Here is a 22,956-nt window from a genome sequence, read left to right as displayed (position 1 = left end):
CTGTTTCCACTGTTTTTCCATCTATTTCCCATGAAGTGATGGGACCAGATGCCATGATCTTCATTTTCTGAATGTTGAGCTTCAAACCAACCTTTTCACTCTCCTCTTTCACTTTCATCAAGAGGCTTTTTGGTTCCTCTTCACTTTCTGCCATAAGGGTGGTGTCATCTGCATATCTGAGGTTATTGATATTTCTCCCGGCAATCTTAATTCCAGCTTGTGCTTATTCCAGCCCAGTGTTTCTCATGATGTACTCTGCATATAAGTTAAACAAGCAGGGTGACAATATACAGCCTTGACGTACTTCTTTCCCAATTTTGAACCAGTCTGTTGTTCCATGTCCAGTTCTAACTGTTGCTTCCTGACCTGCATACAGGTTTCTCAAGAGGCAGGTCAGGTGGTCTGGTATGCCCATCTCTTTCAGAATTTTCCACAGTTTATTGTGATCCACACAGTCAATACAAAGTGAAGAAAGAAAGAAAGAAAGTGAAGTCGCTCAGTCATGTCCGACTCTTTGCGACCCCATGGACTGTAGCCTGCCAGGCTCCTCCGTCCATGGGATTTTCCAGTCAAGAATACTGGAGTGGGTTGCCATTTCCTTCTCCAGGGGACCTTCCAAGCCCAGGGTTGGAACCCAGGTCTCCCGACTTGTAGGCAGACGCTTTACCGTCTGAGCCACCAGGGAAGTCAAGCAGTATATAAAAGACTATTCACATAATGCTTGTAGTGGGTTGAACATTGGCCCCCACACAGATATATCTATGCCCTAATCCCTGGAACCTGGGGGTTGGCGGTGGGGGGAGGTGGGGAGAAGAGTTTGCAGATGGAGTTAAGCTAAGGATCTCAGGGTGAGACCATTCTGGATTTTGTCGGGTGGGCCCTAAATCCAGTGACAAGTGTCCTCACATGAGACAGAAGGGAAGACACACAAACACAGGGAGGCGAGGGGAAGGCCACATGAAGAACGGAGGCGGGAATTGGAGTTACCCAGCCACAGCCAAGAACTCCTGGAACCACCAGAAGCTGGAAGAGGCAAGAAAGCATTCTTTCCCAGAGTCCTCAGAGAGAGCCAGTCCCTCCAACATCTTGATTTTGGACTTCTGGCCTCCAGAACTGTGAGAGAATAAATTTCTGTTGTTGGTAGTCACTGGTTTTGCAGGAATGTGTTACAGCAGCCCCAGGAAACTCAGGTAAAACTACGCTCTTTACACTGTTAACTTCTGAAATTTACTAGGAAAAAAAAAAGTTTCACGGCGTCCCTCCAACTCACCCTGTGACCAGTCCACCCCTGACCCCTGCCAGTTTCTCCTCCAAAGCGTGTCTCCGATCATTTGTACCTTTCCTTCCCGCCTGCCCACACTTCTGTCCGTACCACCTCCCTCTCTCACTGGACAACTGCAGCGGCTGCTCCAAGTCTCCCACCCCAACCTCCACACCCTCTGTAATCCAGGCCCCACTCGTAGGCTGGGGGGGTCTTTCAGAAACAGGGATGACCGTGTCATTGCCCTCCTGCTTAAAACCACTCAAACCACTCAGTGCTTTCTTAGAAATAAGATCAGGGAACAAGATCTCAGCTCTTGCCTGACCTCCAAGACCCTGCAGAGTCCAGCTCCTGCCTGCCTCTTCACTGCAGGGTGTGCCACACTGCCCTTGCCCGCTTTAATCCGTACTTCAATTCCTTGAATGTGCCACTTGCCAAACAACCGTGGAGGGTTGGTTTATTTTTTCCTAATTTTAAATTTAAAAAATGAGGTAATATTGGTTTATGACACTAGATATGGTTCATGTATACATTTTGATATACTGCTGCCAACTTAGCACCAAAAGTGTAGTGTTCATCTGTCTATATAGCTGACCCCTTTAATCCATTTCACTATCCTCCAAACCCCTTATGCTAACTACTACTCTGTTCTCTGTATCTATGTTTTTGTTTTAGTTTGGTTTATTCATTTATTTTGCATTGTTTTTGTTTTTTATATTTCACATATGAGTAAAAACACAGTATTTGTCTTCCTCTGTCTGACTCATTTCACCCCGTACAATACCCTCAAGGTTCATCCTTGTCGCAAATGGCAAGATTTCATCTTTCTATGGCCAAGTAGAATTCCGTTGAATGTATCTACCATGTCTTTTCTTTGTAATGTATGCATTTTTAATTGGAGGATAGTTGTTTACAACGCTGTGTTGGTTTGTTGGTTTCTGCCATACATTAACATGAATCAACCATAGGTATATGTAAGTCCCCCCTCTCGAACCTCCCTCCCACCTCCCACCCCATCCCACGTCTCTAGGTTGTAACAGAGCACCAGGGTGAGCTCCCAGCATCTTACAGCAAATAAGTCCCTGGTCATGTATTTTCCATGTGTATACCGCATCTTCATTCTTTCACTGATGGACACACAGGCTGCTTCCATATCATGGCTATTTGTAGATAGAGGTGCCATGAGCAAGCACAGGGGTACATATACCTTTTCAAATTAGGCTTTGTTCTCTTGGATGAACATACAGAAGTGGAACAGCTGGATCATATGGTGGCTCTTGTCTTAATTTTTTTGATGAATCTCCATGCTGTTTTTCCATAGTAACCATGGGGAGTTTTTACCTCTGCCTAAACACATTGCCCACCCCATTAACCTCATCTCAGTTTCTTTCAGGACCTCTTTTATTCTCCACTGTAGGGACCTCCCTGGTCTCCTTGCTGTATGCTCTGGTTGGGCTACATTCCTTTCTTTCAGAGCACTTACCTTTGTAATCACACACTCACTGCTGCCTTCATTTCCTCAGCGTCTTTCTTCCTTCCTCACTAAGCTGTAGGTAGCGGGACTACTCTGTATGGCTGTGCCGGTCACCCTGTGCATCGGGATGTCCAGGGCGGGGCTGGGAGGTCTGCAATGCAGCCTGTACTCTGCTCCTGAGTGTGAGCCCTGCTGTTGCACTCCCCTCATGCACAGGTGCCCTTGACTTTGCAAACAGGGGCATTTTTCTTGCCAAGCTTGACCTACAGGACAGCGTTTGCCCAGAGCGGCTGTATTTTTCCACTATGCACCAAGACACAGGCCCTAGAAGACATCACACTCAATCTGCTCTTGATCCCCAGCCCTTAGGGCTGTGCCTGGCCCACATAAACACCTAATACATAGCTACTGAATAAATAAGTTAACATCATTATCTTTCTATCTTTGTAAATGTACTAACACACATTCATTTTGTCATGAACATGCATATTCAGCCTTGTGCCCTTTTTGTCAGCTTTTATTATTAAGAATAAGACTGCTATGTTTTTCCTTGTAAAGTCATTTTGCTTTGCTTTTATTTCTTTGAAGTTGATTCCCCAAAGTGAAATAACTAGGTCGAAAAGTAGAAACACTTCTATAACTTTTGGAATATATGGGCAGATGATTTTCTAGAAAAATTGAACCAATTTATGATACAACATGCAATATAAAGCTATTTTTCCCTAGCATCAGTGATATTACCTCATTACTCTCACTGGTTTTGCATTTTAATAAGTTGTTTTAATTTTCATTTCTCTAAATAGTGCCTAGGAAATAATAAGTCTTTAATAAATATTTTCTAAATGAATTAATTTCCTCTGGGCCTATTTATTTTCATAAATGCAGTCATTTACTTTCTGCATTTCTTTCGTTGTACAACATTCTTTTTTCATCACAATAACAAATTATTGAGTAGAATTTAGGCAGTGCTATGTTTTAGGAACTGACTCATTTGAAAAGACCCTAATGTTGGGAATGATTAAAGGTGGGAAGAGAAGGGGACGACAGAAGATGAGATGGTTGGATGGTATCACCGACTCAATGGACATGAGTTTGAGTAAGCTCTGGGAGAGGGTGATGGACAGAGAGGCCTGGCGTGCTGCAGTCCATGGGGTCACAAAGTGTTGGACATGACTGAGCGACTGAACTGAAATGATGTTTTATGTACTCTGAATTTCATTTAAAGACTTAAGAAACCTGTATGCAGGTCAGGAAGCAACAGTTAGAACTGGACATGGAACAACAGACTGGTTCCAAATAGGAAAAGGAGTACGTCAAGGCTATATAGTGTCACCCTGCTTATTTAACTTATATGCAGAGTACATCATGAGAAACGCTGGGATGGAAGAAGCACAAGCTGGAATGAAGATTGCCAGGAGAAATATCAATAACTTCAGATATCCAGATGACACCACCCTTATGGCAGAAAGTGAAGAAGAACTAAAGAGCCTCTTGATGAAAGTGGAAGAGGAGAGTGAAAAAGTTGGCTTAAAGCTCAATATTAAGAAAACTAAGATCATGGCATCCGTCCCATCACTTCATGGCAGATAGATGGGGAAATAGTGGAAACAGTGGCTGACTTTATTTTTCTGGGCTCCAAAATCACTGCAGATGGTGATCGCAGCCATGAAATTAAGACACTTACTCCTTGGAAGGAAAATTATGACCAACCTAGACAGCATATTAAAAAGCAGAGACATTACTTTGCCAACAAAGGTCTGTATAGTCAAGGCTATGGTTTTTCCAGTGGTCATGTATGGATGTGAGAGTTGGACTATAAAGAAAGCTGAGCACCGAAGAATTGATGCTTTTAAACTGTGGTGTTGGAGAAGATTTTTGAAAGTCCCTTGGACTGCAAGGAGATCCAACCAGTCCATCCTAAAGGAGATCAGTCCTGGGTGTTCATTGGAAGGACTGATATTGAAGCTGAAACTCCAATATTTTGGCCACCTAATGCGAAGAGCTGACTCATTGGAAAAGACCTTGATGCTGGGAAAGATTGAGGGCAGGTGGAGAAGGGGAAGACAGTGGATGAGATGGTTGGGTGGCATCATTGACTCGATGGACATGGGCTTGGGTGAACTCCAGGAGTTGGCGATGGACAGGGATGCCTGGCCTGCTGTGGTTCATGTGGTCGCAAAGAGTCGGACACGACTGAGCGACTGAACTGAACTAAGTTCTGACTTCCACCAGCTGTATTGGTCAAATCACCCATTCTGCATATTTAGCAGAATATATAACAAACATTTACTCTAAACCATTGTGAAAAGGCCAAATATTTTGCAAAATAATTTTAAACTTCTTTGTTCCTTCCAAACAATGTTTGCCTGTTTCTCCTAAGCACTCAGTTTTCAAAGTGAGAGTACCAAGATAGAGTTCTGGGCTTCCCAGGTGGCGCTAGTGGTAAAGAACCCACCTGCCAATGCAGGAGACAAAAGAGACGAGAGTTTGATCCCTGAGTCAGGGACATTCCCTGGAAGAGGACATGACAACCCACCTCAGTATTCTTGCCTGGAGAATCCCCATGGACAGAAGAGCCTGGTGGGCTACGGTCTATACTGTCTCAAACCAGACGTGATCGAAGCGACTTAGCACACACAAGCACATAGGTAGAGTTTTAGCTATTTTGGACTATTTTAATCCCATACTTTTATTCTTCATCAGAATAACCCTTGTTATCCCTTCTTCCACCACACTGCCTTTCCTAAAATACAGAAATAATAGATGCTTTGGGAGTATGAAAGGGGTAAGAGGACTGATTAATATTGAAGGAGAAAAATTTTACTTCCATCTTTTTCTGGCTCAATACTGTGAACACTACCTGTGTTTTTAAAGATGTGTTTGTATTTTCACCACATTTTTAAGAGGCAGTGTCTTTGATTGTGTAACATCTTTTTCCTTAGAGCAAAGAGCAACCCTCACCTAAGTTTCACAATATTCCCGTGAACAACTTTGTTATCAGTTCAGTACAGTTGCTCAGTCGTATCTGACTCCTTGCAACCCCATGGACTGCAGCACTCCAGGCCTCCCTGTCCATCACCGACTCCCAGAGTTTACTCAAATTCATGTCCGTTGAGTCAGTGATGCCATCCAACCATCTCATCCTCTGTCATCCCATATTCCTCCCACCTTCAAATTTTCCCAGAATCAGGGTCTTTTCCAATGAATCAGTTCTTCACATCAGGTGGCCAAAGGATTGGAGTTTCAGTTTCAACATCAACCCTTCCAATGAATGTTCAGGACTAATTTCCTTTAGGATGGACTGGTTCGATCTCCTTGCAGTCCAAGGGACTCTCAAAGTCTTCTCCAACACCACAGTTCAAAGGCATCAATTGTTCTGCGCTCAGCTTTCTTTCCATCTATGGGGTCACACAGAGTCAGACACTACTGAAGTGACTTAGCAGCAGCAGCAGCAGCAGCAGCTTTCTTTATAGTCCAACTCTCACATCCATACATGACCACTGGAAAAACCATAGCCTTGACTAGATGGACCTTTGTTGGCAAAGCAATGTCTCTGCTTTTTAATATGCTATCTAGGTTGGTCATAACTTTTCTTCCAAGGAGCAAGTGTCTTTTAATTTCATGGCTGCAATCACCATCTGCAGTGATTTTGGAGCCCAGAAGAATAAAGTCAGCCACTGTTTCCACTGTTTCCCCATCTATTTTCCATGAAGTGATGGGACCAGATGTCATAATCTTAGTTTTCTGAATGTTGAGCTTTAAGCCAACTTTTTCACTTTCCTCTTTCACTTTCATCAAGAGGCTCTTTAGTTCTTCTTCATTTTCTGCCATAAGAGTGGTGTCATGTCCATATCTGAGGTTATTGATATTTCTCCTGACAATTTTGATTCTAGCTTGTGCTTCATCCAGTCGGGCATTTCTCATGATGTGTTCTGCATATAAGTTAAATAAGCAGGGTGACAATATACAGCCTTGACGTACTCCTTTTCCTATTTGGAACCAGTCTGTTGTTCCATGTCCAGTTCTAACTGTTGCTTCCTGACCTGAATACAGATTTCTGAAGAGGCAGGTCAGGTGGTCTGTTGTTCCCATCTCTTTCAGAATTTTCCACAGTTTGTTGTGATCCACATAGTCAAAGGCTTTGGCATAGTCAATAAAGCAGAATTAGATGTTTTTCTGGAACTCTCTTGGTTTTTTAATGATCCAATGGATGTTGGCCATTTGATCTCTGGTTCCTCTACCTTTTCTAAATCCAGCTTGAACATCTGAAAGTTCAAGGTTCACATACTCTTGAAGCCTGGCTTGGAGAACACTGATACTTGTTATCAGTACCATTGTTTAAACCTGTATTCAGATTTCTCAGAATTCCTCATAAAGTGACCATCTGGTAACTCTAAATCTATGAAAATCAAGGATCTTTACCGTTGTTTGGAAGAGCATAGAGGGAGTAAAGAATCTAATGCTCAGAATTTGGCAGAGCTTGTCCTGGCCAGACTAGCAGGCTTCCTCCCTGATTTTTTCTGACATCCATAGGCAAATCTGTATCATTAAAACAATGGCTTCATTAGCAGTGCCAGAGTTAAGGTATAAAGAAAAGACCTCATGCTTGAGGTCAGCTCTGGTCTTGGATTTCAACAGTGGAAAGCGTAAGTATCTGTTCTGGAAAAAGTCACTTCACTGCACTCTGGACCTCAATTTCCACCAGTTTGATGTGGTCATTAATGTATGACATTGTTAGCTATTTTCTAGCAGAGTATCATATATCTTCCAGGGTACTTGAAGGGCTATAAATAAAGCATGGAGTAAAAAGTGTATGATATTCTTTTTTTCCTTTCTTAGAATTTTTACCTAGATTCTTCATTGATCATCCACTTCTAAGGCTTGATTTCTAAGTCTGAATTCAAGACCTCTTGGGGGAAAGAGGGCTACATGTTTGTATCTGAAATCTGAACCCTCTAACTCTGATGAAAACCCATACCCAAAGGTTTTTCCCAAGCATCTGGGTTAACATGTGTTTGCCTTGCAGTAATTTTATGAGTATCAAAGTCACGGCAAAGAGCAAGCAGCCTGGGCAGAGGTGACATGAGAACGTCCTCTGATATTTGCTCACCCACAAAAGTTTCATTAGAATTTATTTTTAGTGAAGTGGTAAAAATATTCAAGCAACGAAGTATTTTCCAATAATATTGAAAAGATTTAAAGAATATCTCAAAAAAGCCAACTTAGTGACCTAATCTCCTACCTTCCAAATATAATCCAGTTGGAAATTTGCTTAATGAGACTAGATATTTGAAGTTGTGATCTCTCACTCGGCATGGGATATGATTGCTGTTCTTTCCATAGACAGTGTTTAGAGTTGGATTTATTTCTACTATAGGGAATAATTCTATGTGAGAAAATGTTTTTAGTCAAGAAATGTCTTCATTTTAGGAAGCATTCTCATTTTTTTTAGAGTTAGCAAGGCATTAATCACTCTGAATTGTGTGTCTCTGTTTAAAAAGTCTGTATGGGTTTGCATCCAACTCATCAACAATGAGCTGTGTGACTCTGGGCAAGGTTCCAAACTGAGGTTTCATTTCTTCATGAAATGAAAGTTAAAAGGAGTAATAATAATACATGATTACCTCATAGGATTGAAAAGCATTATACGTATTAATATACAAAAAGAACTTAGAAAAATACCTGACTTGAGTAAATACCCCAAAATATTACTATTACTATAAAACTATCACTATTACTAATATCATTATCAATATTTTCTGGTTGACTAGACAACTAGAAAAAGTGGGATAACCTCACTCATGCTTCTCCCACTCCTGAATCGCAAGAAACTTGAGGTCAGATAGCTTTTTTTTAATTGAAATATTGTTGATTTACCATATTGTGTTAGTTTCAGAAATACAGCAGAGTGATTCAGTTACACATATATATGTATATATCTATATTCTTTTTTTATCCTTTTCCATTAGAGTTTGTATAAGATATTGCATATAATTTCCCGTGCTCTACAGTAAATAATTTTATCTATTTCATATATGGAGTGTGCATCTGTTAATCCCATACTCCTGATTTACCTCCTGCCCCTTCTTCTTTCATAACCATAAGTTTGTGTTCTATGTCTGTGAGTCCGTTTCTGTTTTGCAAATAAGTTTATTTGTACTAATCTTCAGATTCCACATATACGTGGTATAATATTTGTCTTTATCTGACTTACTTCATTTTATATGGTAATGTCTATGCCCATCTATGGTGCTGAAAATGACATTATTTCATTCTTTTTATGACTAATATTTCATTGTGTATATGTGTGTATAACACATCTTTAACCATTCATCTGTTAATGGACACTTGCTTTCACGTCTTGGCTATTATAAACAGTGATGCTATAACATTGGGGTGAATGTATCTTTTTGATTTAGAACTTTTGTCTTTTCCGGATACATGCCCAGGAGTGGGATTATTGAATCATATGGTAGTTTTTTAAGGAACCTCCACACTGTTCTCCACAGAGGCTGCGCCAATTTACATTCCCACCAACAGTGTAGGCGGGTTCCCTCTTGGTTTGAGGGCATATATTAATCATCTTTATAACCCCAGGACTTAGCACAGTATCTAGGTCATTATGGAATATGCTATTTCTACACACTCCTAATTTATCTCTAATTTCTTGTTTTCCTTGCCTTTTCAGTTCATACAGTGGATTTCTTATATGCTTCTGCATGATTGGCCTCCAAAGTGTAATGGTCCGTACAATCTCAAACTCTTAGAAAAAACTACTAATCAAGAGAACAGCTGAGAAAGGCATTGTTTAGGAGGATTATTCTTCTCTAGATAGTCTGGGTACCACTGAAAACAGAGAGAGAGGAGTAACCGATATGCACTATACTGACTGCCCTTCCTGCCCACAGAACTGCTCTGATGAAACTGGACTTTGGAATGACACATGGCGTTTACTGAGGACCACATCACAAACAGTGCTGGCAAACTTAGTTTTGCATCTGTAATAAGAATATGAACACATTGTCCACCAGTTTACATAGTGGCCTCTCTACGAAAGCCCTTTAGGAGGTATTTCTGTCTTAAAACTAAGAATTGATCGCTTTTTATGGCATAAGAGACTTAAAGCCAAATTTGAATCCTTCTTGTGGCAGAGTTTGCAATCCTGTGTAAACCCCGTTTTATGTTTCCATTCTTGTTTTTCTTTTGCTCTTCCTTTCAACTTAGGCTCTTTTGTATTATATTTATCCTTGTGAATGCCTTCTGCATAAACCAGCTCTGCTGAAAAGGGCTGCAAAGGTGTGTTCCGGTCATATTATAGTTGGTATGTGCTGTGCACAATTTATGATGCCATACGAGGCAGGCCTGGAAAAGAACTGGAATGAATGACTGACTAGCGACTATCTGAATATTCTAGCTCTTCCTGCTGTATGCACTCACCATGCACCTATGTACACATAGACACATATATAGGCATAACTGTTTACTGTATATGTGCATATTACATATTGTATGCATATGATGTATGTATATGAATGCATTATGTGTGCATATTATGTATATACATATATAATAGATATATAATATGTGCATAATATATATACATATATATAATAGATCTATATGTCAGTATGTTATATACATACGTATATAACTCCACATTGCTATTTATTTCTGACATGTATCAAGCTTTGCACATACAAGTCATCTCACACTAAATACACGAATACATTTTCCCTCTGACATTCCCATCACCGAGTTCATTCACTTATTCACATTTCTCCTGCTGGTAATATGATGGTTAATTTTGTATGTCAACTTGATGAAGCTAAAGGATGCTCAGTTGACAGAACATTATTTCTGGGTGTGTTTGCCAGGGTGTTTGGGGAAGAGATTAGCATTTGGGTCAGAGATGGAGTAAGGGAGATCACCCTTAGCAATCACCCGACCCACGAGGACCTGAATAGAAGAAAAAGGCCAAAAAGGGGCAAATTCAAATTCTCAGCTTGAGCTCGTGCGCATCTGCCTTCTGCCCTCAGGCATCAGAGCTCCCAGTTCTGGACTTTCAGACCCAGACTTGGACTTCCACCAGAGGCTCCTCTTTCTGCTTTCTCAGGCCTCTGGACCCAGACTGAATTTTCCCACCAGCTTGCTGGTCTCCAGGTTGTATGTGGCAGACGGTGGGACTTCTCAATCTCCATAACCACGTGAGCCAATGCCCATAGTAAATCTCCTTTTATATATACATCTGTGTGTGTGTGTGTGTGTGTGTGTACTCTAGTTATTTCTGTTTCTCTGGAAAACCTTGAATAATAAAATTTATTATACTTATTGCTACTTGTTACAGCTCAGTCAATTCAGTTCAGCCACTCAGTCATGTCCGACTCTTTGAGACTCCATGAATAACAGCACGCCAGGCCTCCCTGTCTATCACCAACTCCTGGAGTTTACTCAAACTCATGTCCAGTGAGTCAGTGATGCCATCCAGCCATCTCATCCTCTGTCATCCCCCTCTTCTCCTACCTCCAATCCCTCCCAGCATCTGGGTATTTTCCAATGGGTCAATTCTTCGCATGACGTGGCCAAAGTATTGGAGTTTCAGCTTCAGCATCAGTCCTTCCAATGAACACCCAGGATTGATCTCCTTTAGAATGGACTGGTTGAATCTCCTTGCAGTCCAAGGGACTCTCAAGAGTCTACTCCAGCACCACAGTTCAAAAGCATCAATTCTTCAGCGATCAGCTTTCTTCACAGTCCAACTCTCACATCCATACATGACCACTGGAAAAACCATAGCCTTGACTAGATGGACCTTTGTTGGCAAAGTAATGTCTCTGCTTTTTAATATGCTATCTAGGTTGGTCATAACTTTCCTTCCAAGGAGTAAGCATCTTTTAATTTCATGACTGCAATCACCATCTGCAGTGATTTTGGAGCCCACAAAAATATAGTTACATACCCCAAGTTAGGATTTTAAACTTCTCAGCCGGGAGTTTTACCTAATTCAGTTCAGTTCAGTCACTCAGTCGTGTCCGACTCTCCGCGACCCCATGAATCACAGCACGCCAGGCCTCCCTGTCCATCACCAACTCCCAGAGTTCAGTCAAACTCATGTCCACAGAGTCAGTGATTATACCTTCATAATTGAATGTCAGGAGTCTATAGACACATGTTTCTCCCTAAAGATAATGATACCTATAGTAGGTGCTAAAAGATGATCTTGCTTCCTAAAAGAGAGATTAAGTATCTTGCTCAGAAATATACTTAATAAATAGCAAAGTTCAGCTATAGTTCAATTTTTAAATTTTTAATTAAACATTATAAATAAAAAATGGTAGAGTTATCTGGCTCCAAAATCTGTATTCTTTGCACAAAACCATATCATTCTTTAATATTTTTCCTTTAGACCTTCTGAATACATGATAGGTGCTCAATAAATGCTTATGTGATCGGAGTAAACATCTAAAAGGTCTTTAAGTTCTTATTTAAGGTCCCAGCAAACAGAGGCAGACCTAGAATTAGAATCCATTCCATGGTTTTCCGAGCTGTTGCTCTATTCACTATTTTTGACCTGGGGACACTTAGCATTAACCTGAGCTGTTCACCCTCCAGCACGTGCTCTTTCTGAAACTCTGTGGGCTTGGAAATATTTAGAGATCTTCTTACTAAGCTATTTAATGAGTGAAACTTTCCATTGGTGGAATGCTGGAGAAGCATTTTGTGGACAGAAGGAAAAAAAGATGCTATTTTAAACATTGCTGAGAGAGTTTGGGCAAAATCCATCTGGCAGACAGACTATTTCTTCCGTTCAAAAACTCATCAAGCGATCCAAATGTGTAACCTGTAGGCAAGTTTAATTAAAGCTTGAGAAATCTCAAAATAACTTGACATTTAAATATGTTATTTTCTGTTCTGCTCTCATAGTCTGACACACACAGAGACAATCTCAGGTCCAAATTAATCCCCTCAATGCCATCTAGTCCTGCCTAGCCACTGGATTACTCTATTCCAAGGAGATAGGACTGTGAATGAAATAGGCTCTTCCAATCACTGTCCTTCACATGTTAACATCCATTTCATAGATAGGTAGGAAGACAGATGATAAATAGATGAATGATAGACTAAAATTTCTTTCTCTTCCTCAAAAAAAAAAGAAAAGAAATTGAAGGCAGAGCTTGTCTTGGGGAGAATCTCAGGAAAGGACTACAAAGTAAATAGGGTTTTTTAGCCATGGAGGAACAAACCTTTAAGTTTTTAATGCGAAATCCTGAGCAAAATAATCAGGCATTAACATGGTAAACATGTGTGGATTCCAAGGAAACAGTTTCCATCTCAGAGGAGTAAATCCATTCTTAAGTGGCCTGAATAGTCTTGGACACAAATTTAATGTGAAGTGCAGGTAGGAGTCTCTGATGCCTTACGGTGGCCTAACAGTAGGTTTTCTTCCCTCTATTTTTCTTTTTTTTGCCTTCTCTGGTTTTAATTGAGCATTTTATATAATTCTGTTTTTCTCTTAGCATATCTATTATGATTCATTGCAAAAAATTTCAGTGTTTGCAATACACATTTTAAACTAAGTTTACCTTCACATTTACACTACACCATTATCAGATGTCACTTCATGGCAAATAGATGGGGAAACAATGGAAACAGTGACAGACTTTATTTCCCTTGGGCTCCAAAATCACTGCAGAGGGTGACAGCAGCCATGAAATTAAAAGATGCTTGCTCCTTGGAAGAAAAGCTATGACCAACCTAGACAGCATAGTAAAAAGCAGAGATGTTATTTTGCCAACAAAGTTCTGTCGAGTCAAAAGCTACAGTTTTTCCAGTAGTCACGTATGGATATGAGAGTTGGACCGTAAAGAAAGCTGAGTGCTGAAGAATTGATGCTTTTGGTCTGTGGTGTTGGAGAAGACTCTTGAGAGTCCCTTGGACTGCAAGGAGATCCAACCAGTCCATCCTAAAGGAGATCAGTCCTGGGTGTTCATTGGAAGGACAGACGCTAAAGCTAAAGCTCCAATATTTTGGCCACCTGATGTGAAGAGCTGACTCATTTGAAAAGACCCTGATGCTGAGAAAGATTGAAGGCAGGAGGAGAAAGAGACGACAGAGGATGAGATGGTTGGATGGCATCACCGACTCAATGTAGATGAGTTTGAATGAACTCCAGGAGTTGGTGATGGACAGGGAGGCCTGTCATGCTGTGGTCCATGGGGTCACAAAGAGTCAGACACAACTGAGGGACTGAACTGACTGACTTAACAGGTAATCCAGGAGTCTTATAACAGCTTTCCGTACCAGCCCTGAAGACATTAATAGTCATTTCACTTATCCCTATACTCAATCACCCAATACACTGCTACTTTATTTAAACTTATACTTTAGATCAATTAAAAATAAGAAAAATAAACTTTTATTTACCTCTACTTATTCCTTCTCCCATGTCTTTCATTCTCTTTATAGGCCTAAGTTTTTAAATCTGTATCATTTTACTTCTTCCCAAATAAATTCTTTCAACATTTTTTTGAAAGTAGTTCTGCTAATGTTAAAGTCCCTCAGTTTTTGGTTTTCTGAGAAAATCTTTGTCTCTCCTTCACTTTTGAAGAATAATTTTGCTATGCATAGGATTCTAGGTTGATGATTTTGTTCCTCTCAAGCACAATATTTCACTCCAATCTCTTCTTACCTGCATGGTTTCTGATGAAACGTTCACCATAATTTTTATTATCATTCCTTTATAAGTAATGTTTTCGCCTCTTAGCTCTTTTCAAGATTGTCTTTGGTTCACTGCAGTTCAAATATGATATACTTAGGAATGGGGGCGGGAATTTATTCTGCTTGGTATTCTCTGCACTTCCTGGAACTGTGGTTTGTTGTCTGTCATTAATTTGGGAAAGTTCTTGCCATAATTACTTCAAGTTCTTTTTTAGTATTAGAGATTAGTAGGTGCTTCTGTGTGTGTGTGTGTGTGTGTGTGTGTGTGTATTATACTTTTTGAGAATGTCTCACAGTTCTCAGTGTTCTGTTCTTATTTTCATTTCTTTTTCTCTCTTTGCATTTCAGTTCAGCAAGTTTCTACACATCTCATGTAACATTTTCTTGGCCATACTCAGTCTATTGATGAGCCTATCAGAGTCACTATTCATTGCTTCTACAGCATTTTTGATTTCTAACATTTCCTTTCGAACCGGTCTTAGAATTTTTCTCTCTCTGCTTACATTACCCATCTGTCCTTGAATGATGCCTACTTTTTCCAATAGATCCTTTAACATATTAATCATGGTTATTTTTAATTCTCTGTCTGATAATTCCAACATCTGTTTGCATTTCAGTCTGGTGCTGATGTTTTCTTTGGCTCTTCCGGCTGTATTTCACTTGTTTTTTAGTGTGCTTTGTAACTTTTGTTAAAAGTGGTACATGATGTAATGGGACCTGAGGCAAAAGGTTTTAGAATGAGATGTTATATTACTCTCATTAGGAGTTGAGCTGTGTTCGCCGTTTGCTGTAGCTGTGGGTGCTAGAGCTTCTAAAGGTCTCTAGTGCCCTTATTTCCAGCTCCTCTGTTGCCTTTGGCCTTCCTTAAAGACTCCTCCTCAGAGCAAGTCTGCATTTTGCAACTAAAATCCACTCTTTTTATACAGAAGCCCCTTTGATATGGTGTTAAGGTATAGGGGAGAGCTCAGACTTCAGGATTAAATCTCAGTCTTTTAGGGCACTTATGTCCCTGGGATGCGATCTTCACAGGTCCTTCTTATTCTATTACATAAGACAGGAAGGCTAAAAGTGCCTAGAGTGAGAGAAATGCCCTTCCTGAAGGTGGATAAGACTCTGATAATCTTTTTCCCAGGATGTAGGCCTTTGTGATGGAGAAAAAATACACCCTGGGAGTTTTTTTTTGTTTTCTAACAATGATTAATTATCCCCTTTTACTGCCAGAGCAACAAGCAGATCTTTCTTGGCTTTCAGCCATGAGAATTTGCTGGAGTTTCTCACCATCAAACCCATAAAAGTATCAGTTTCCCCTTAATTGTGGCCCTCTGAGTTTCTCACTCTCTTGATAATTTACTCTCAACATATAGCAATTTGTCAAAATTACCATTTAAGAGTTCCCTATGAGTTACAGCTCCAAGGGCTTCTGCCCAGATAAGCAGGTCTGGACATGACCTTCTGAAATCATCTGATTCTCCAGATTGGGGCAGGAGTTGACCTTGCAACCTCAGTTCTCTGACAGGTCTGAGGAAAGTCATTGATTTTTTGGTTTGTTCAACTTTTTCAAGTGGTAAAGACAGGAGTGACAACTTCCACACTCTTTGCATGTCACAGCTGAAACTCTGTGTAGTTTTCTAATGATTAACGGCCAGTCAGAATGTTCCATTTTCTGCAACAACAGCTGGAGAAATACACATGGTCTGACATCAATCTTCAGGCCCAAGATCCAGGCAGCTTCTCACATCTCATTGCCCCCAAAGGCAGGACTGTGAAAGCGTGAGCATTTCTATTGCCAGACCGCTTGCTCAGTCCTTCCCACCCCTGGAGATTGTTTTCATTAATGTGAGACTTCTTTCTCCATTTCTAAATGGTTGACTCCGAGAGACTGAATCTCAGTGAGTGTTACCATCTCACTGCAGGGCCTGTAGTGTTTTGTTTTGTTTTGTTTTGAACATTTGAAATGTGCTTTTTATTGTTTTGTTTTAAAAAACCAACCCTTATTTTCTAGATTACTGCCAAATGATAGAAGTTATATTCATTTGTTTCACTCACTCCATTGTTCATTTATTTGATATCTATTGGCTACTTCCAAAAGGCAAAATGCCCCAGCTATACCCTGAGAGATACAAAACCCACAATTCTCGAACATTCCAAGTGGGAAGTGGTATGTGAATGACCATTGCTATTGTTTCGCTAAGCCACGTTCAACTCTTTGCAACCCCACAGACTGTAGCTTGCCAAGGTTCCTCTGCCCATGGAATTTTCCAGACAAGAATACTAGAAAGGGTTGCCATTTCCTTCTCCAGGGGATCTTCCCAACCCAGGTATCAAACCAGTGTCTCCTGCTTGGCAGGCAGATTCTTCACTACTGAGCCACCTGGGAAGCCCTAATGACCGTACTACAGAGCAATTTATGATACTGAGAAATAATTTGATCTGGAAACTACTTATAGGAAGAGACTGAATTCACCTAGTGTTACCAAAGTATCATTCAGATTTGCTGTCAGAGCTTTATTACTCAAAGTACAGGCTAAACAGAATGTACACTTAAGGAAATTAACTAAGAAGACTTTACTAAAGGGATCATTGACAGAAGTCAGTCAAAGAAAATTAAAAGACAAATCTAAGAGTACCCAACAAGAGATGCTGATACATCTCAAAGCTAGCTACAAAGGAGCTGTTTTCACAGCCACGCCTAAAGGGGACAAGGGCAGGGCGTGTTATCAGGGCCCAGAAAGAAATCTGTGGGAGTTGTTCTTCTAGGAGATGGCCACGTGTCAGGGGCTATGGATTTTTGGTAGAAACTGCAGCCATTGCTAACCTAAGTCCTGGCAGGGCAAGAATGGGGGAATAAATGCCCCAAAACCACTGTCTACCTGCTTTCTGACTTCCTCCTCATATTTCCCATTGGCTCACCCCAAATCAAAGTCAGAGAGCAAACCCGCAGTTCAGCTTCCTGGAGGGCAAAGAGGTCAGGAGGGATAGAAGGTGAGTCTGGAAGAGCGAATAGAGGATTCCCACCAAAGAGAGGCAGCACTTCTGGAATCTGGGAGGAAGAATCTCCCAGGCTCTGATGGCTACAAAGCCTTGATTTGAGGCGGGAGTTAGATGCCAAACATGTTAAAAGCCATTGCCACTTCTATTGCCACCACATCCTGACTCTCTCCAGAGAATCACCTGAACTCTCACCTCCAGGGAATGACCCCTGAGTAAATGGCTCTAACATGTGGTATTTATTTTTTAAAAGATTTTGGTGGAGGGTGATAGAAAATGGTGGCAAAGATTTGCTTTTCTCTCTTACAGCCTTCTAGCGGCAAGAGGAGGAAACCGAAGAACAGCCAACGTGGTGGCCCATGGCTTTGCCAATCTTTTAACTCTGGACAAAAAGACTCTCCAAGAAATTCTAGTGCATTATCCAGATTCTGAAAAGCTGCTCATGAAGAAAGCCAGGTACCACCTTTGAAATCTCATTAGAGGAAAAAAAACCCATTAGAGAGGAATTGGCTTCACCTTACACTGTGCTGAGGGCGGCAATCAACTTTTTCCAGGAGAACCACCTAACAAACTATTGTTTATGTGGTTATACATTGAAACCTTCCCAGATTAGGAGGAAAGATAGTATTTCTGGGAAGTTTTTCCAGAATCCTCACAATGCTATCAAAAACGGCCTTTCTCTCCTACCCACAGAGTGCTTCTAAAGAACAAAGCTCCAGCAACGGGGACAACACCCCCAAACAAAGGACTTGCCTTTCTCTTCCCACCGAAACAAGAAACGCCCAAAATGTTTAAAGCGCTTCTGGGAGGCTCTGGAAAAGCAGGTCTTGCAAGACTACTCATGCTGAAGAGAGAACAAACCGCTCAGGTAAAAAGGACAGAGGGAAAGGAGGGCTGTAACAGAGACCCCCGGACGAAAGACCCTCAGACAAGCTCCTACTTTAATCCCGTGTCAGACTCTGGGGTAATCTGGATTCAGCTAATGCATATAATTGCTACATTAGACATAGCACTTATTATTATTTACTGTATACCCATGTATCATCACAGTTAATTCCCCTGGGTTTATTATGACAGTTTTAGTGTTTTGTGACTATATATATATATATGAGGAAAGGTGAAAGGGTTAGTTGCTCAGCAGTGTCTGACTCTTTGCGACCCCATGGACTATAGCCCGCCAGGCTCCTCTGTCCAGGGAATTCTCCAGGCAAGAATACTGGAATGGGTAGCCATTTTAATCTGGACTGATTTCTGTGGGACTCTATATTCCTCAGACAGTAAAGGATCTGCTTGCAATGCAGGAGACCCAGCTTCGATCCCTGGGTCAGGAAGATACCCTGGAGAAGGGAATGGCAATCCACTCCCGTATTCTTGCCTAGAGAATCCCCATGGACAGAGGAGTCTGGCGGGCTACAGTCCATGGGGTCACAAAGAGTCAGACATGACTGAACGACGAAGCCCTGCACCGCCCGTGTGTATATGTGGCATCCCTGATGGCTCAGTTTGTGTTTTCTTTGTGTGTGAAACTGCTTGCTCACTAAAGTGTGTTTGTAACCTCAAAACCAATATTTAAGCGGTTTGGGGGTCATTCACAGGCATACATGTGCAGAGTAGCAAAAGTTTAAGTTGCTGGAGGCACATGTTTTCAGCTGAATTTGAATAAGGAGACACTCTACTTCCTGTTTCAGCTCTCACACTGTGAATGAATGAACTTTTCATGGTCTATTTATTGTCATGTTTTTGGTATTTTTGTGCATTTTCCCCCTCCCATTATTAAAAATGGCCCTCAAACATAGTGCCAAAGTACTGTGTTCCAAAGGGCAAAAATGCAGTGACATGCCCTACAGAGAAACACGTGTATTAGATAAGCTTCATCCAGGCATGAGTCAGAGTGCTATCGGCTGTGAGTTCAATGTAATGAATAAACCATATGTATTAAATAAGGTGTTTCTAAATAGAAATGCACGTAAAACAAGGTTATATATTGAGCAGTTGACAAAAATGTTAAAACCAGGGGCGTGTAGGATCCTAAACCTGCATTACCCCAAAGAGCAGGGTTTGCTAGTTCAGTCTTCATGGCAGCTTTATAGAACAAAACTACCATGAATAACGAGGATCAACTGTATATATATAAACACATATAAAGCTATAAATGTATAAGACATTTTCAGTTCAGTTCAGTTCAGTTGTTCAGTCGTGTCCGACTCTTTGCGACCCCATGAACCACAGCACGCCGGGCCTCCCTGTCCATCACCAACTCCCAGAGTTCACTCAAACTCATGTCCATCGAGTAGGTGATGCCATCCAGCCATCTCATTCTCTGTCGTCCCCGTCATCTCCTACCCCCAATCCCTCCCAGCATCAGACTCTTTTCCAGTGAGTCAACTCATCGCATGAGGTGGCCAAAGTATTGGAGTTTCAGCTTTAGCATAAGTCCTTCCAATAAGACATTTTACCAGCCATTAAACATTTTCACCAGTATTCATCCAATTACTATCACTAAGTAAGAAGTAACCTCCCAGAAGGCATCACAGCCTTCATGTTATAGCTGAATAAACTGAGATCCAGATCAATTATTTAGATAAGATCACCATCAATGACAGAGCAAAAGTTATTAGTCAGAAATTCAGACTTCAACACCTACACCAAGCTGTCTCCTAATTCCTAGAAATGTCATGAAACTGAAATGGTTTAGTTTTTCTCTTTTTTTTTCATACTTCTTTGATTTTCATGATAAGTTTATGAGGGCAGATCCTGAAAAACAGAACAGAGATTCAGGTTTTCTGAATCTAGTTATTATGTTCTCTCTAAAACAATTAAGAAGTGAGTATCTGTGACTCTGTCCAAAAATCGGTAAAGCAAATATTATAAAGTCAATCAAACTTGCCTCTTCCTTTTCCACACATACAACACTGTGATGAAGATCAGTGTACAGCAAATACCTCATTTAATCGGCAGGCAAATAATATAATTTGTGTAAAAGACTTATGGGGTGAACAACTCTGTAAGTCAGCGTGTTGAGTAAGGCTCTCAATGCTGTATATGCTCCTTCATACCCCGTACAAGTCTCTTTCGAACTGATCTCAAGCATCACCAGCAAAGACCATGGTATGTCTCTTAACGTGAAATTTCTACAGATGACCCTAAATGCCAAAGGTTCTAAAACTGTATCAGATACCCATGGGGCAAATGGAGAAGACTGTACTAGGAAGGAGACTTGAATTTCTCCCTGAGATGCTCCCATGAGCTTGTGCAGGAGGGAAACCATAGTTCTAGATTATTTTTGGAGCATTATTTGGTATTGGGCTAATACTTTTTTATTAAAAGATAAATATTTAAAATTTCATCTTCATAAAATAAATAAGTAAATATTTTAAAAGCAAAGCGTCTTGAGCACTAAGTCTAATAATTCAGAGACCTTGGGGGCCAATAGGGAGCAAATTCCTTGGCAGGAAAAGAAATGTAACGCACACTAACCCTGAATTCAAAGGTGACAGCTCAACCCAATTCTCCAGCACATCAGAAAACTTAAAGGATAGTCAAAGGCAGACATGGTTCCCATATTAGGTATTGCATATTAATCAAAAGACTCCAACATTCTCGATTATGATTTCAGCACCAATCAACTCTTTTCAATAACTTTCTTCTAGAGAAAAGATGAAAACCAGGAAGAGGAGGATAAAGGAAAAGAATCTGAAGATAAAGGAAGAGCAACAGCAGAGAAACCACTTGAAACATCCAAATGTGCAGGGAGTTCCATTACAGCGGAGGAAGCGCCCCAGGCAATTAGAAAGGCGGTTTTACCCAGAGGAACTACCCGTCAATCACTCATCATCAGCATGGCTCCTTCTGCAGAGGCCGGGGAAGAGGTTCTGACGATCGAAGTCAAAGAAAAGGCTCAGCAATAAATATGTGATGATCTTTAGATCTACTCTAGCTAGTTCCCCGAGAGATTATAGCCAGGATGGGAGTTTAAACTAATGACAGGAAAAGACCTTGCCGGCACCCTTGAGAAACCACAGGCAAATCTCTAGCTTAGTTTCTAGGGCTTATCTGAGAGTGTGATCTTCTGCACTGTCAATAAGAAGATTATTAAGAAAAAAATCCCTATTCTCCGTTGTCATCAGTTTTGTGCAATTGGTATTCTCCTAATGGTACCTAGAAGGTTATTTTTCTTCTGTACTTTCTTGATGATGTTTTTTCCCTCCGTTTTGATTAGGTTGGTCTTGGCTCTGAAACGATTCACTAGGCTTTTCTCTTAATTGTGTGTGTGTGTGTTAAAGTCTTGCATTGCACTGTTGCTGCTGCTGCTGCTGCTAAGTCACTTCAGTCGTGTCCGACTCTGTGTGACCCCATAGACGGAAGCCCACCAGGCTCCCCCTTCCCTGGGATTCTCCAGGCAAGAACACTGGAGTGGGTTGCCATTTCCTTCTCCAATGTGTGAAAGTGAAAAGTGGAAGTAAAGTCGCTCAGTCGTGTCTGACCCCCAGCGACCCCACGGACTGCAGCCTACCAGGCTCCTCCATCCATGGGATTTTCTAGGCAAGAGTACTGGAGTGGCTTGCCATTGCCTTCTCCGGCATTGCACTGTTAGTCTTGGTTAAATGTTCTATGTGTATGACTATTATCTCTTACTTGGGGAGTATGAGATTTTAATAAAATGTCAAAAATCAAGTTTTTGTCCAAGCCAGGGTGATAAGTCAGTCAAGTATCAGATCAATCCAGCAGGTGGGATTAAAGGAAGCAATCATTATGAACTCAATGGATATAAAACCCACCTTGTGGCGGAGTCCTCTGAAGAGCACAGCTGGTCAGCAATACTAACAATAGTGAAAGTCAAAGTGTTAGTTGCGGAGACTCTTTTCAACCCCATGGACTTTAGCCTGACAGGTTCCTCTCTCTGTGGGATTCTCCAAGCAAGAATACTGAATTGGGCTGCCATTCCCTTCTCCAGGGTATCTTCCCGACCCAGGAATCGAACCCAGGTCTCCTGCATTGCAGGCAGATTCTTTACTGTCTGAGCCACCAGGGAAGCCCAAACCCACAAGCAAAATCACATTGCATCAACATGTTGGAAAAGCTATACCCTTTACTAGAGACACAAGCTTTAATATTTTCATTCATATCAACTTAAAAGTCTCATCTGGCTCAACAGACTCAAACAGGAGAAATCAGATTGTCCCCATCTTCCAGGAGGCTAAAGCGACATTTTTCAGAAATTTGCAGGCATTTGCTTCAGAAGGTGCCAAATTTGAGCTTCTTGTTTTCAGCTTTTGTAAAAACTGATGAGGTTAGGAAGGCAGGCTGTACACATGTCAGATTGACATATCCCTACAATTTCCGGAAACTACATGTACAGCTGTTTACAAAATCTCCGAGTTAATTAAGTGCACTTTAGGAAGTTGTCCTCATGAATCAGCTAGCATTAGCATAATTACCAAAGTCTCCTGCTGTGAGGAGGCTAAAAAAGCCAGGCTGCTGTCGGAAGTAATAAGACATATAGAATTCCATTCTAATA

The 22,956-nt window shown here is 41.0% G+C and overlaps 1 protein-coding gene across 1 annotated transcript in view; it reads left to right on the top strand.

The window, feature by feature from the left end:
* Nucleotides 1–21,370, top strand: part of CNGB3 (cyclic nucleotide gated channel subunit beta 3) — a 194,958-nt gene extending 173,588 nt beyond the window's left edge. The window contains exons 16-18 of the mRNA XM_055432099.2: nt 17,748–17,894; nt 18,132–18,306; nt 21,089–21,370. Coding sequence (XP_055288074.2) covers nt 17,748–17,894; nt 18,132–18,306; nt 21,089–21,346 — 580 coding nt within the window. The 3' untranslated portion in view covers nt 21,347–21,370. The remainder of the gene's footprint in view (nt 1–17,747; nt 17,895–18,131; nt 18,307–21,088) is intronic.
* Nucleotides 21,371–22,956: the final 1,586 nt, after the last annotated feature.

Source organism: Moschus berezovskii, chromosome 16, assembly GCF_049115385.1.
Source record: "Moschus berezovskii isolate FMDL1 chromosome 16, NW_MosBer_1.0, whole genome shotgun sequence".
Classification (NCBI taxonomy): domain Eukaryota; kingdom Metazoa; phylum Chordata; class Mammalia; order Artiodactyla; family Moschidae; genus Moschus; species Moschus berezovskii.
The sequence above is the reverse complement of the archived record's forward strand: the minus strand, read 5'-3'. Positions and strand labels throughout refer to the sequence as shown.